Source organism: Mytilus edulis, chromosome 14 (assembly GCF_963676685.1).
Source record: "Mytilus edulis chromosome 14, xbMytEdul2.2, whole genome shotgun sequence".
Lineage (NCBI taxonomy): Eukaryota > Metazoa > Mollusca > Bivalvia > Mytilida > Mytilidae > Mytilus > Mytilus edulis.
In genome coordinates, this window is record NC_092357.1 from 63,612,212 (window position 1) to 63,629,230 (window position 17,019).

Here is a 17,019-nt window from a genome sequence, read left to right on the forward strand (position 1 = left end):
GTTGGTTGCAAGACATAAATTATAATGTTATTTGTCTCATTCGAATTGTTTCACATTTTAATGTCGGGATCTTTTAGAGCTGACTGTACATATATGTATTTCTCATTTTTGCATATCGTACACCTGCAAATACTTTCGTCTCCGTTTTGTGTTTATCTCTAACTGATAATTGTTTCATTGGCAATCAATCTTCAAAAGTATTTACTTATGTGACGTGAAATGTTTAATGAATACACGTACATTGGCTAATCCTTTCATATAAGACATCATACCATATGGTTTATATTTTCGTTGTATTATGTTTCTGAAGTGCGTCGACCGCATCAAGTATAATTTTTATGAGAAAATACTTGTTACTGTACAGAATGATATCAGTCGTATCGATAAGAAAATATCATTTATTAACTTACTAGCTGATATAATTGGTAAGTATTTCTAAATAGGTTTGATTATACATTTTTTTACAAACTCAACAACATTATAGTGTAAGCATATCACATTCTTTTACTTGAATTAAAATACAAAGGTTGAACAGTACAAATGACATGGTTAAAAGCAATAATATGAAAATTATCTGTATTAAAGGTACATAGTTTAGGATAATTTATTTGTTACAACTCTCAGTATCCATGTCTCTATCGTTGAACACTTTTCGTGTATTCATTACTTGTCTTGAATGTAAACAAAATACACTCGTAGCGAGATATTTAAAAAAAAAACTTTAAGTATTACAAAGGATGCGGAACGTCAAACCTAGTTTTTACACAAAAGAAGCATAATATTAACTGAAAGGTCATCCTTTCATTAAACTGGAATTTGATACGGAAGAATTTAGTAACAACAATTTATATTTGCATTTCATTATTTACCTTGCTTGTCAATAGGATTCTTGATTTGAAATATATTATACTTTTGCAATTTATTTTATAGTACATCTCAGGGTAAGTGTTACTAGTAGTAATCTCGTTACTAACACATCATATTTTCGTAAAATATACTGTTATAGTGTTCCTTGTTAGATTGTGATGTAACATTATTGTTTCAGGTAACGGTGAAGGTTTTTTTCGCTTCTGTTCTAAGTCAGAAAACTGATGTTTAGCGGTTGTCGTTTGTTGATGTGATTCACAAGTGTCTTAAGGGTTTTCCTGTAGTCAATTTTGGGGCCCTGTATAGCTTGCTATTCGATGTAAGAGTAGGCTTCGTGTTGCAGATCGCACTTTGACCCATCATGGTTGACCTTGTATAAATTGTGACTTGGATTGAGAGTCTAATAGGCACTCATGCCAAATCTTCTCAAATGTATGCATCAAGTCAGGTATAGGGCTATTGCTACAAACTAGTCTGTTTCTATGTGCGTTGAATTTTGTTTTTTTGCAGTAAGGTTGTTCCGTTGTTCTCCATTTACAACTGATAATTTCCACTCGGTTAATATTAAACCCGGATTTGTTTTCGCTTAATAATTTCATTAAACAGAGGTTTACAAAGTGTACTACTGTTACTTTTATTTATTTCAAGGAAATGCAAATAATACTAAGACGTTTATCAAACAGAAAAGTAGCTCATCACAGCCTAAATTAAAAAAAATACAGAGAATGCCCGATGAAAAATAAACGATATGATTAATCACCATTTAAAAAGGTTTAATTTTCAATATATTATACATGTTATAACAATTTGCATTAAGGTTTTTTTTTTTTACTTTGAATAATAATTACAATAGATTCTTTATATTTTGCAGATAACATCGTGATGAAATATAGTGTTTTTGTTTCTATTGAGCTGCTTATCTTTCTCTGCTTTATCAGTAGAGGTAAGTAGATATTAGAATATGTGGTATGAGGAGTGCCAATGAGACAACTCTCCATTCAAGTAACAATTTATAAGATTAAACCATTATAGGTCAAGATACGGCCTTCAACACGGAGCCTTGGTTCACACCGAACAGCAAGCTATACAGGGCCCAAAAATTACTAGTGTAAAACCATTCAAACGGGAAAAACAAATAAGGCACATATGTGTTTTAAAATAGACATTCACGTAATAGTTTTAAATTGAAGGAACAAAACGATAACCTAATTCTCTTTACGACAAATGATGAATAAAATTGGTATATAATTGAAAGGTGATCCTATGAACCTTAAATACGATCGTATTTTTCCTACAAAAAATTGTTGTTATATGGTCAAATTCGTCTGATACTTTATAATTTTTCATGTTTGTGTTGTCATTCAGACATTTAACGTGACGACAACTCTTGATGTTAATATCAGCACAAACTAGTTGATAAAATTAGTAAACAACCAAACTCTAGCTACAGTTGATGCTTACCACACGATGAATTATGCGAGAGAAATATTAGATTGATCGATCGAATCTGTAATACATTTCATAAATGTTTAAATGAAGCTGACATTTTTCTATGATATCGTCATGTTCCTGTTAGTCAAAGTTATGGTATGAAGCGACGATGTTAATGACTACACAATATTTGTTTTATTCATTTTTTTAAGGTCGACACAAAATCTTTTAACACTATTTATATAACATCTACCAACCTCACTCATCAAGTGTCTTGCTATATAAATTGTTTTTTTTTTCTTTTTCTGAATTAACATTGTTAGTTTGTGTTCTTTGTTTTGCTCTAATTAAATATACGTTTAGCGGCATTTGGAAGTAAATTGTTCAAGAGGCACGTAAACACTACAAAGAAAAAGAAGAATTCAAAAATACAGCCTTTACAGCCAAAACTTTCTAGTACTGCGTCTCTAGTGAAACAAAATGTGAAAAAAGAAAAAGCCGAGTAGAATTTAAATGAAACGTTGTTGTTTTTTAATCTAATTCCAGGGCTTCAAAACAAGATAATCTTTTCAATTAATGGTTCAATCAAAGAAAGAAACTTGCTTAATGGAGTAGTATCAACTTTATTATCGAATCTACAGAGTAATATATATTCGTTAGACTATGATTATAAAACTGGATATGTGTTTTTCCCAAGGCATAATAAAAACGACATTATAAGGTAATCAATTAAAACATTTTCTTGTAATCTTGAAATTGATATATGGATATAAAAAGCTGTTGTATAAGTGCAATTAGACAACACTCCACCCAAGTAAAACATTATAGGCCGTACGGTTACCTATAGTTGTTAATTTCTTTGTCATTTTGGTCTCTTGTGGAAAGTTTTCTCATTGGCAATCATACCACATCTTCCTATTTATATATACATTATAGGTCAAGGTACGAGCTTCAACACGGATCCTAGGCTCACGCCGAACAATAATCTATAAAGTACCTCAAAAATTACTAGTGCAAAACCATACAAACGGGAAAACAAACGGTCGTATCTTTATAAAATATGAAACGAGAAACGCTTATTAACCATATAAACAGACGATATGCATATGTATGTTGTATAAGGCCAAATCTTTCAGTAAATTCGGTAAACGTGGACGCGACCGTAGATACGACATTATTAACATACTTGTATATGTTATCATCAGTGAAACAGATATTGCATGATCTTGATTACGGAAACAAAACTTAAATCTTACAAAGGGATAATTTTAACGTCAGCACTTGTGACTCCTTGTTTATGTATATTATTTTTAACTTCTCTGTAACCTTTGTACTTGCATGGTTTTATGAGAATAAACTATCTATCTCTCTATCAAGAAAATAATGATACGAAACAAAAATCCTGAAAATTCGTATCAAATGATAGAAATATCAGCTGTATGCGTGCGCAGCAAGAATGTTTTTAAATATAAATAGTAACTTTGTGTGATTTTACAGTGTTGTGTTCTGCTCCGTTATTTTCAGTGAATTCCTCTTCAACTGATTTTAATAAAATATCTTGTATTGATCGTCAATAAATCAAACCAATGGTCTTATATTAAAAAAAAATCGGTGAAACGTAAGATATTTTGGAGGAACTATATTAGAACTATAACTTAGAATGAACAGCAACAACTTTTAAATATAAGTACATACATGTAAGGTGTTATATGGGATTTGCAAATATGAAACATTTGTTTTGAGAGAGAAAAAAAACTTCAATAAAAAGAGAAGTTAACAAATCTATGAAAGATCCATTTTTGTACGACGATATCATATCCTCAAAATACTGATTATGTAGACAAAACAAGTGTCACATTCATATTGTTATGTTTAGTTGATAATTAGTTTTTTTTTTTTTTGCATTATCCATGTAATCTATTCTCATATGTATTGTTGGTTTCATTTTTCATGTTTACCACTATGTCTTGGTGAATTGGTCATGGTTTTGTTCGATATTATCAGCTCTGATAAGATGGGCGAATGATACCAGAGGGACATCCAAACTCATAAAAATAATAAACTGACTACGACATGCATGGCTATAAAAGACAAACGGACAAACAATAGTACACAAAACAATACAATAAATAACACTAACCCCACCGACACCATCGGGATGATGTCAGTTGCTTCGGAAGGGTAAACAGATCCTGTTCTACATGTGCATGATATGGCACTCGTCGTGTTGTTGATTTTATTACAAACCCTGCAAACAGTCGAATTTCGTAGGTCACATTCGTGCAAAGGGATCGAGGTTGTACATGTAGTTACGATATTGAGAAAATATCCGCTATTATATGTGAAATGAATATACCATTACTTTCAACCAACTCATGATGTCGTTCGTGAAATTTACAAACGGATGATTTCAACAACATCATTTGTAACTTTTGGTTTAATATATTCCTTGTGAGCAACCCTCTATTAATAAAATACACGACCGGGAATATTGTACCGATTGGGAAATATATAAACTACGTATACAGGCGCTTGTGTTGTATGTTGGTTTTTTTTGGCAATAACTTGCGGTATTTCAAGAAGGAAATCACGAAAAGCGCTTCAAACGAACGGATTATATCTATTTTTATACAAAAATATTATTTACTTTTCATAGATTTCGTTATCCATCAGAAACAGCTTATAGCACAAAATTCGTAGCAGCTGCCAGGGAACCAATAGCTCTGGTTATTGACCCGTTATTGAATCATGTGTATTGGACAGAAATATACCAACAAAAGATATATAGATGTGATTTTGATGGAACAAATAAGATATCAATTCTTCAAGATGATCAACTTTATGCTATTACATTAGATCATGTGAACAGGTATGTATTAACAGCAAAAACTATCCTTTTCCAGATATTGACATTTACGTTTTTTTACACGAGAAGTCTTCACAAAACAATACTACTAAAGGGACGATTGTTTATTTTTTTTGGAGGTGTTGCTCATCTGGCACCGTATAACGGTAATTATACATCACAACGTGTTCGCTATACTCGGGTTTGGAGTGACGATTTGAATTTGAATGAGGTACCCACGTGATATTAACTTTATGATGACAAATAAAATGGAAATAAATCGACGAAATAAACATTTTTTGTAAAAGAATTAAATGAGTCAATGTGATGGAAGCCAAGCGACAACATGTTCCTTTTAAGGAATATGCCAACATCCAATTTGATGTCAACTAACATTATTCATTCATAACTCTTTCATTCTTTTTTACTATGTAATTGCAGCTGGCTGTATTATAGTACAAAGACAAACAAAATTAAAAGATATAGATTAACTAGTGGTGAAAAGCAGACAGTCAAAGAGTCGGTAGATGTAACTGGTTTGGGTATAGGTATGTACACGCAATGGGTTGTGTTAAAAGAATAAGACGACATGGGTATAACATGTGTGGTTCCGATGACCGATAACCTCGATTTTAAAAGTGAACTGTGAAATTGTGTGTAGATATGAATGACTAAGTTTAAAAACTTTCTGTCATCATTTAGCCCGGCCGATTGGTGCAGATATAGAGCAGAATTGCTAACTTAATGAGGAAAGCATGAAACTTTGCATAGTAGTTCTTGGTTATATACCCTTTGATTTCAGCTATGGACCCACTCTGAAAAATCCAATATGGCTGCCATTTTCAATATGGCGGAAAAAAGGTATAAATATCAAGATTGTCCTAAAGGTATTCTATATAATTTCGGAAAATAAAGTAATGATTCTTCAAAAATGGACTTCATGTTCTTGAATTTGTTATCAATTAATTTTGAAATATAAAAACAAAAATTGGTTATTTCTATACCACATACATTTGCAAATCGCTGCATATATAACATATATATACAAAAACAAATAGTGAAATTCAAAATGTTAATCAATATGTTCCATGTTATTGTAATTGTTCATTAAACGCTTTCAGTTTTAATGGTTGGAATGAAATATGTTGAAACGAGTCGATTGAACGTTAATACAGGTTGGTTAAATGTGGTGGAATGGTAGGTTACTCATCTGAACTTTGAGGCAGTGCCGAGGGCACCTTGTCTCGTATCTCTTCAATGCCATGCCTTACGTCACTTATCGCGTTTTCATCTGCCGTACCCACTACATCGTCAAATTATTCTAGCTGTACCTTTCTTCAGGCGGATTAGACGATTGCAATCATTTAAAATGGTTAAGGGACAAATATTTCATTTTCCAACTACGTGCGAAACTAATTCGCAACTATTCAGCGAGCATGGTCCTAAAATGCACTCCTGGTCAGCACTTTTATTAGTTTTAATGGTAACAGCATTTCTGTTCTTGGCGGAACTGTGATGGTTCGTTTTATGCAAACTTGCTGAGTTGAAATTTCGTTTCCGCTCTTAACAAATGCCACTTTTATCACTTTATTGTTGATGGTAATTTTTGGAGTACTGAGGTTTATCACTGCGCTCAGTGTGTCCAAATAGTTAGCCTAAGTATAACATCATCTGTTAATGGCTCTTTGCACACATCCCATTGTATGTTTACTCTATTATTGTCGAGAGTCGTTCTTTTTAATCTTCCCAATAACAAGCTGTTAACCAAAACCACGTTTCTGGAGTTTGTCCGTGGAGCTGATAATCGTTGTCTCTACGGACTATATGATCTCTAGCTTAGTGGGGGTGTTGCTGATCGATAGGCATTAAGCTTGGGTGTATTTCTCTCTGGCGATCTACTGCGATTGTATTACTCAGGAGATCTTCCACGTGTATATTGATCAGGTGATCTCCCATGATTATTTGATCAGAAGAACCGAGTTTATATTGATCGGCCAATCCACGGTTATGCTGATTAGTTGAAAACATAACATCAGCTAGTTTTGTGACAATTTCTGTGAGTTTATGCACCTCATTATTCAAAGGACTGCTCATATTTCCTTTATCGGTCAGTGATACTGCGCCATCAGCAAAGTAGACTTGTCGATGGTCATAATTGGCACTTTTTGATCCTTATATCGCCATCTAGTGTGAGCTTTTCAATTCATTTAACCCCTTGTTGAATGTTTCTGGGTTCCTCGCTATTATGATTACTGCTGTACCCTTATTTTGACTATTTTATTTATTATATCTGTTTAGTTCACGCATCATTGTAAATGAAACGGAATTTGACCAGACTGTCGTTCAAAGTGAGAGGTTTAGCGCTATAAAACCAGATTTAATTCACCATTTTCTACATTTGAAAATGCCTGTACCAAGTCAGGAATATGGCAGTTGTTGTTCATTCGTTTTTGATGTGTTTTGTCATTTGATTTTGCCAAGATTAGGGACTTTCCGATTTGATTTTCCTCTGAGTTCAGTATTTTTGTGATTTTACTTTTTACATGCCTTGAAGAATATTTGTCTTTACATCCTCGGAGGAATGCTTCGGTTTCAATCTGGTTTTTTCGTCTTTCTTGCTGAAGCGCTGCTCGAATGCTTTTTTTAAAGCCTTGACATCATCATCTGTGTTTACCTTGCGAGCGTACACAAAGCCAACAGCGGCCTGGCAATCTGGGGCCTACACACATTTTTCCTGTTTTCTCATTGTCATCTACCGGCAGTTCGTTCAAATCGGTAAATGAACGCCTCCCAATTCAAGGATCATCTTCAATTAAGTATTTGCATTTTTGGGAGCTTTTGGCTTCTGCTCCGGTCCCTTGCACCAAGATCTTCTTGTTATCGGGTATATTCTCTTTCCAATGAAGAGTCTGAAGAAGAGCGGTTGCCACACTCCTTTGAATTTCTCTGCCCTTTCCTGGATCGGTCAGTGGAGTCAGCTTACTGTTATGGGAAGCCTGTTAGAGCTCCAGGTGTGGGATTTGCCATTGACTCGACGGGGATGATATCGTAAGTAGGCACTGCATTCAGCATTGGAGAAACTTGATATGATCCATTTGCAGCCAATTGTTTCTGTAATGGTGTGCTGCTCTGAATCAAATATTATTGACTCATAGTAGATGGTAAGTGTGCGTAAAAAGACACATAAGCCTTTTGCTGGCATCCTTGATTAGTACTAGAGGTTTATAATATGTTCTTAAATGGAGATTGTTGTTGAATAATTTATTCTGTCTCATGCAGGGCCAAGGGCATAGGACTTTTGACTTTAGGTGAAGACACCTTTAACAGAGTTGGCGCGGTTGATGGTTCATGCGAACTACAATTGGGGAAAGACCCAAGGCATGGATTTTATTGTGTACTTTTGGTAAACTTGCGTTGTACTGGCTAAGGTCAAATTTTGGCTTTGATGATGTGTCCATTGCAGGAATTTTAACTTCTATATTTCGATTGTCCACTAAGTCATTTACAACAGATGCCAGTTGTTGGAAGGTACCCTGCTGTTAAAATGTACTTTTAAATTGAACTGTGTCTCCTTTCTCAGTTGTTGTCAGTTTGTCCATCTGTCTCACCACAACATTGAATATCTTATTGGTCTGACCATCAATTCTGCCAAGTAATTACCACTAGCCTTGTGGTCTATCCTGTCTTCAGACTGCTGAAGGTGCTGATATATTGCTGCCATCTATTCGTTATTAATATTCATTGCCTCTTTCTGTTCAGCTTGAATCGTAATGAGACCAACACATATTTTATCAATTAGCGCTTCGCTCTGTTTTATATTGCGATAAAGCTCAGCTGTTCTTTGAGCATTATATTTTCTATCTGCTACGAATTCTTGGTACAATTGTTTAATAGTCATTTCTGAGCTGTCCTCTGTTAAGGGGTCTTCAGCTGTGGGTTTGTCCATATCCACAAGTGATTCAGTTTCTGCCATTTCAATGTTCTTGTCCTTGTGGTCCTCAATTCCTGCCATTTCAATGATATGTGTTTAAATGATTCTCAATTCAAAGTATAATATCTAAAATTGCTAAATATTGCGACCCAAGAAATAAGATCGGCACTGAATAATATATTAAAGCAGATAAATCCCAAATCACAGCTTTTATTTGTGACCTAAGACAAGAAATTGTGCAGCTTTAAAGGAAAGCTACGACTGCAGCTTTTTATGAAAGCTACTACTTTGTGTATGAAATGTCAAGCAAGGCAAAATCAAAAAGGACAGAACTGGGACAAATCCTAAATGACACTATGCATCAATAAAATGCTAATATTCAAGTCAATTCTCAGTTATGAATATTTGCTTATTTTTCAAGGCGGCCATTTTGAAAATAGCCGCCATTTTGTATTTCAAAGTTAGATCAAAACAAAATCTTGCTAAGTACACCAAGTCATTCAAATATGTTAATTTTTGTGCTTCCAGTATCGAATCCACTGTGGTTTGTGCAATACTGGCAAATATTTTAGAACATACGGCAGCCATTTTGAAAAAAGCCGCCATATTGAATTTTGAGGGTGGGTCCATAGCTAATATTGCTCAGTACACAAACATGTACCATCATGCAAAACATGGTGCTTTCCTCATTATTTGAGCATTTTTTTCACCGATCGGCCGGACTAATTGTTAAGCTCACTGGGCCCGTAGGTTCCCATGTGAGCTCATGCCATCACTTGGCGTCCGTTGTCGTCGGTCATCTGTCGTCATCGTCGTCTGTTTATCAGACCTGAAATGTGTAGACAAGATGTTGGGTTGCTGCCACATGTATATGTTAATTGAAAAGAAATTATCCAGTTTTTTGTTATTATCTTGAATAGTTTTGAAGATCAAGATAAATTGCAAACAGCAACAATCTTTAGCAAAGTACATTGTAAGTTCTACAAAAAAGTGAAAATTACCAAAATAGTCAATTGATCTCTAAAGAAGTTATTGACCTTTAAAAACAATTAAACACAATTTGTTCAACATATTTGCTTACATTAAAAATCTTCTCTGAAACTTAATCAACAACTATCAACAAACATGATCACTGTTGCTAAAACAAGAAGATAAGGGTCAAATGTAGCTTTTGGCTTATATCTCATAAACTAAAGCAGTAAGAGCAAATGTGAAAAGTATTTAAAGTGATGATTAGGTAAATATATATATATTATGAAATATCCAGGCCAAATGGAGAATTTATAGTTCGGCTACTGTTATAAGTAGGATTTTTTAAAGAAATTTTTCAGTTTTTTATTACTTAATTTAATTGTGTGCGGAGTTATGGTCCTTTGACTTAAAAAAAATCACAAAAATAATCAGTTTTCTACACTTTTTTCCACTCTTGAAGATATTGATTTGATAATTGGTAAAAAGTTGTAACTCAACAAGTTACGGTTCAAGTTCAAGTTATGATCCTTGGATTTAGTAAAACCTCGAAAAAAATATATAACAATGTATTATGAACATGTAACGAAAAAAGAGTATAGAGGTGTTATGTTACCATTCGTTTGATAATTTAAATTGATTCACGTTTATGGAAGGTGACGAAAATACGCCTAACCCTAGTACCATGATGTCGTTTGAAAGTACATTTCCATTTGATTAGGGACTTTCCGTTTTGAATTTTTCTCAGAGTTCAGTATGGTTACGATTTTACTTTCTCCTTAAGCAAGTATTTATGAATTAGGAGCAACTAATGTTAGACAATAACAGTTGAGCTATTAATCAAGTTTCTATTCTCTAACAAGAGTATTTTCCATAAAATTGCATGAATTGAGAGGGTCAAAATGACAATGATAGTATAAAAAAGCGAGAAATAGCCAAAAGTCATCTATAGCATACTAATATATAACAAAGTTCCTATCGATGTACAACTCTTTGAATCTTAGCTATCAGGCAATGCAATATGCTTTAAATCTCATTTAGGATATTCCTATTTTCGGTAGAACTGGTAGTAATTATGTAGATATGTAGTTATTATTTCAGTTCAGTTTTGAAGTATCATTCAATAGAAATCCTAAATTAACGCGTAAACACTTGTTCAGCTAAAAGCAGAGACTAATAACTAATAAATTTTGAGTATTATCTTTAGACGCAACTTCCTTGCAGTTTTTAATGATGTAAGACTGGGGTTGATTCCTAGAAAAAAGATTAATTTCAACCTTTGTCGCAACATTCTATTCGAGAAACTATAGTTGTTACTGTAATTTACTGCGAAACTATATTCAAAATCATTGTTGAACTCGACATTTAAGCTGTTAATCAGCAATTTCATAATCATTATACGTATAACTAGTACTATATGTGTAGTTATATCATTGTGTTATGTATTACATGACATTACCAATAAACAGTGCAATTAATTGTTTGTAAAATGTGAAGAAATATGTGTGTTTATTATATTTCAATATAATAACGACATGAATACCATGTGAAACCATACTGAAATATTCAACTATCAAATCTGAATTAAATCTCAGTTTTTTTTTTGGTCCTATACAGATATTGTGACAAATGTCTTATCGTAGACTAATGAGCAACAGTGACCATAAAGTAAAGGCGTCAGAAGTATCAATACACCTACACATGACAACCGTTAAGACCGGTTTTATCAGTGAGAAAATAATGTCACCATCATATATTGTCATATCTACTCGAAAAACGTGCCCATTTCATTTACACTAAAGATGCCAAACGTTTTACCTTTCATTCCCCTTTTCACCGGAAATGGAAACAAAAATCAAAGACCACCATTGCTATTTCAGATGCTTATAAGAGTCGTCTGTACTGGATGGAATATCAAAAAGGGGACTTGGAATCTTCCGATCTCAATGGAACAAATACTATCAAAGTTGTCGGCACGAATAAAACCAGAACAAACATAGGAATTTATGTTTATGGTAGCAAAATTTATTGCTCAAATGGTAATCAAATATTAAAGGTCACAGTATCACCAATTACAATGACAGAGGTCGTACACGCAGATACAGCTGGAATCACTAGTGTACTGTTTTATGATGGTAAGAATAAACGTATTGAAAAAAAGGGTTTAAATAAATTATCTGACATATTTGTATAAGGTTTATATGTGTCGGTCCATCAAAACAAAATCACCTTAAACGATACCCCTTTTTTTCTGAACGAAATTCAATTTCACTAATTACAAATGAAAAACATAACATCTATCAACATACTTCGGGTTTAAAAAATAATCTATGCTTAATTTTTAACTGTTTGCAAATTAAGTCGATATACAAAACCTACAAAATAGACTAAAATCATCTGTTATTTCGTATTTGAATGTTCACAAATTCATTAAAAAATGATACATATACATGTTTGCATGCATTTGTCGATATCTATCTAGACAATACAAAAAATATTTGACTGATAAGACTACCAGTCCCATAAGCCAAATAGGTTCAAAACATGTGGATATGTTTTAACGAATGAATTCATATATTGTTGGCTACATCTTTTAATTTGATGATATGAAATTCAATCTGTGTAAATAGCATTTTGTCATATGCTTACCCACAATGTATGTTGCCCCTATATTAGGATAGATATGTTAAAATAATGTTTGCATCACGTGTTTGAATTATTGACCTAAATATATAATGCATATATTATATTTATATTATTTATGTAATTTTATCTGTCGTTAGCTAACGATGATAACCTTTTTTGTTTGTCTATGACTCAATATTGGGTAATAGTTATGTACTGCTTGTGCTATGCAATTATATGGTCAACATTATCTCATAACTATTAATTCGCATTAAATTAAAAAAAAATGTAAATGTTAACTAACACTAGTATCTTGCTTCATGTATGCACTTTTGTTTTTACCAATTTTCATGGAAAGAGAAAACCTTGCCTTTTCGTGGATATCTAATTCGTCGTAAATGGTAAGTCTGCATACATTTCTATAGAAAATTGCAGTGCGTTAAACATTAAAATTCGGGGTTCCTATGTTTCAACTTAATCAACGAAAAAACCAATACTAATGGTAACGGATGTCTATGAATAATAGAGAGCAGTCATTATTCACGCTTAAAACTTTGCTCAGTGCTCGAAGCACAAAATTCATGCTCCAAACATAAAATCCAGCATTTTGATTGGTTAATTTTGGAGTATGAGTACAAATAAAAATTAAGTCGACAGTTTTTCGACTTCAAGACCATATATGAGTTCTCAATGAACAAAACAACCTAGCCAACCTAATAGTACAACCGAATAAGCATACGCTACGTTGTATGCCTACACAGTCAAGTGAATCAATTTCCAGTAAAAAAAGGAAACAATAATAAAAAATAAAATAAACTGCAGATCTCTGTTCTTTCGAAAATCTAATTTCGAGGGCATTGACAATGAACATTAGTGACATGTTACAATATAGTTAAGATGTTTTCTAGATACATGTATTTAATTACAAGTTAACATCAATTTTATATGTCAAGTTGTGCCATACGTTTTTAATGTTTGGTTTGACTAATTTGATAATGTCATATTTGAAACAGAACCTGTATCCACTTTCTTTTTTTTTAATAATATTTTCCTGCAAACAAAATATACACTCCATTACGAAATGCTTTTCAAATCAACGAACGTCATCTAATGAATTATTGATAATTGATTATACATATTTTTAAATTTGCACATGTTAATTTAATGATTTTAAACAAACATAAAATTATGTTTTATTAATTTAATATAATCATGTTTCCTTTTTCCTTAAGGACTTGAGTAAAATTAATGTATATATGTTTTTACAAACATGAACTTAATTAACTCTTCTTGTATTCACAGGTGAGTAATTCAAATAGTAATCAAAGGTACCAGGATTATAATTTAGTACGCCAGACGCGCGTTTCGTCTACATAAGACTCATCAGTGACGTTCATATCAAAAAGTGTTATAGAAACTAGCACAAACATGTTTAAAAGTACATATGCACAAACAAATGATTGTTATTTCAAATTGATTTTGAATAAGAAGATATGTTTTTTTTTAAATATACACATATTTTTTACAAATTGTAACTTGGATGGTGATTTGTGTTACTAGCACTCATACCATATCTTCTTATATCTACAGTTAAACTGAACACACTTTTTTTCTTATTGTTTTGTGCGCACATGTGATAATTGCAAGTGTGGATCAACTGCATTACAGCTTTTTATCCGCAGACTAGACTTTACAAAGTATATCACATTACACTTTTCTACAAAATGATAAAGTATATTATACACAAAAAACTAAAATACAGAGTATCCAACGACGAAACCGAATCAGTACATTTTTTTTTAAATTGTATGAATATACAAACAAGTGTTTACGTGAATCCTGTTACCTGTATTTTGAACAAAGACATTTTATTTTTCATACGAAGATTTTGCTTAACGTACCGGACTTACGGTTTTGAAATTAACCATCTGTTGAATATATCCTACATTGTAAGTATTGCTTATTTAAAGTACATGTTCAAATTAGTCAAAATAGAAACTGTTATATAAATATCTTAGTGTCATATGATGTCTTACCCATGCATACATAATCGTAGTCCTTAATTTCATTTTTCTATGTTGTATTTTGTGTACTTTTGTGAACTTACTTTCGTATGTCTTTTCTTTGTAAGCCATGGCGTTATTCGTTTATTTATCATCTATGAGTTGGAATGTCCATTTCCTATCTTTCGCCCCTCTTTCATATTTTTTTTTACGATGCTTTATCAGGTTTTCTATGTGTTTGATTGTTAATCCTGGCATCTTGAAATTCACAGACATGTATACAAAAAGACATCATTGAACACATTTATCTAAACAGTCATGTGTAAATGTCCCCTTTAAAATATACATACTCTTCCTTAACGTACGGCATCGATTGTATGGAAAACAAACGTATACGCGACATCAAACAACTTTACCTAAAAGCGAACACAGAGTAGAAAATATAACGAGAATTTTATAAGCCAAGTATAATTTACGAGTTATTCACATTGCTTGTTGATGTTATAGACAGGTGTACAGTTGAGGTAAATAGAAAACATAATATTAAAAATATTTATATTTATGTTTGATAGATATGTCGGCAGTGGAAATAATTGATCACAACTACACTTCTTGAACTTAAAAATGAATGGCACGAAAGAAGAACGTATGGGTTTGTAAACGACACACTACATGCGGTGAAGCCCAATTCTGGAGTTATTTTGTATTTCAAACTTTTACCAAAAGAATGATTACAAGGACTTTCATTAATTTAAATGAAACATTTAAAGGAATAATAACAGATAATGAAAATGCAAGAATGAGTACCACAACACATTTATAATACATACTTATAACACAATCGGACAAGCTTGTGAACGTAACACAGACTATGATGTTAATAATAAGTATATTCAACAGGGGACATTCGAAACAATGTAAATTGAGATTACATATGTATTCATTAGCCATACTGCTGTTCAAGTATTTGGGTCAATGGTTTTCATTACCAAAGCAGAATATAAGCCAACTTGTGTTAAAAAAATTTTATTGAACAAAAACATTTACCGTCTTAAAATGCAAAATGCGATTTTAGTAGGCTGTTTTCAGTGACCAATACGTCAGAACGTGCATGCATTCAACAAATGTGTTTGTTGACGTGATGCGATTTAATTGTACCATCTAGAATATATTACAACTGATAAACTATATTTTGTTGAAAAAATTCTTGATATATGATTGATAAAAGCATTGTTTTTTAGATTTATTTATTAAGTTCGAAAACAGGCAATTCATACGTTTTTCTTTCATTATTACATGTTTGTGTAATATTGAAAGCTATTTCGTAAATATGTAAGCATTAACTGCATAATACAGTTCTGTGTAATTTGGTCTCTTGTGGATATTGTCTGATTTGCAACAAAACCACCTATTCTTTTTGCATAGTTAGTCAATTAAAAATAATCATGTATTTATTATTGATATAATGTACCCTGCATGACATCATTCATTGTAAATACGGAAACTCCCTTTCAATTCCGATGGAGAACTAACTTTAGCCGATTATACATTTCTCTTGATTTTGTGAGATAGTACAGATACATACATTTACTGTAAATAATAATGTTTAAAGACATAGTCTAAGTGTTTAATTAGCATTATAGAAGAATGGGGTGCGACAATACAACAAATAGCGAATGATAGGTTTTACCAATACAATGAACAGAGAATAATGAGGTGCGACAATACAATGAATAGAAACTAATGGGGTGCGACAATACACAGAATAGTCAATAATGGGGCTCGACAATATGGAGAATAGAAAATAATAGGGTTTGACAATACAATGAATAGAGAATAATGGGGTGCGACCATATACAAAAAATATAAAAATGATACAATATCAGGAATGGAAAATAACGAATTGCAATAAAATTGAAGATACAAAATATTGAGATGCTACAATAAGAAATATGGAACAATGAATTGCTTTATAGAAAGAATGTAGAATCATAGGGTGTTAAACTATGAAGAACATAGTGTAAAGGAGTGGTATACAATTTAATATAGAGAATAATGCTGTATTACATGCAGGTTCATATAGTAGATGATAATACGGTGCTTCATATACGAGAAATAACGATTAATATGGTACCATAGTATACAAATAGAGACTACTATTTAGAAAAAAAAACGACCATATAGTTGTTAATGTCTGTGTCATTTTTGTCTCTTGTGGACAGTTGTCTCATTGGCAATCATACCACATCTTCTTTTTTATACATAGTAAGAGTCTACCTTATTTGGCCATTTGTGATAATAGAGCTCTGCAACTGTTTCGATTTTATACATCCTTTGGTTTCAAATAT

General features: G+C 32.4%; 1 protein-coding gene across 1 annotated transcript; it reads left to right on the plus strand.

The window, feature by feature from the left end:
- Positions 1–496: 496 nt before the first annotated feature.
- Positions 497–15,671, plus strand: LOC139503099 (very low-density lipoprotein receptor-like). The gene is made up of 7 exons (XM_071292799.1): positions 497–941; positions 1,739–1,810; positions 2,845–3,019; positions 4,955–5,167; positions 5,585–5,691; positions 11,924–14,617; positions 15,244–15,671. Exons 2-6 carry the CDS (start codon positions 1,750–1,752, stop codon positions 12,235–12,237), a joined length of 870 nt encoding a protein of 289 aa, XP_071148900.1. The 5' UTR covers positions 497–941; positions 1,739–1,749; the 3' UTR covers positions 12,238–14,617; positions 15,244–15,671.
- The last annotated feature ends 1,348 nt before the right edge of the window (positions 15,672–17,019 follow it).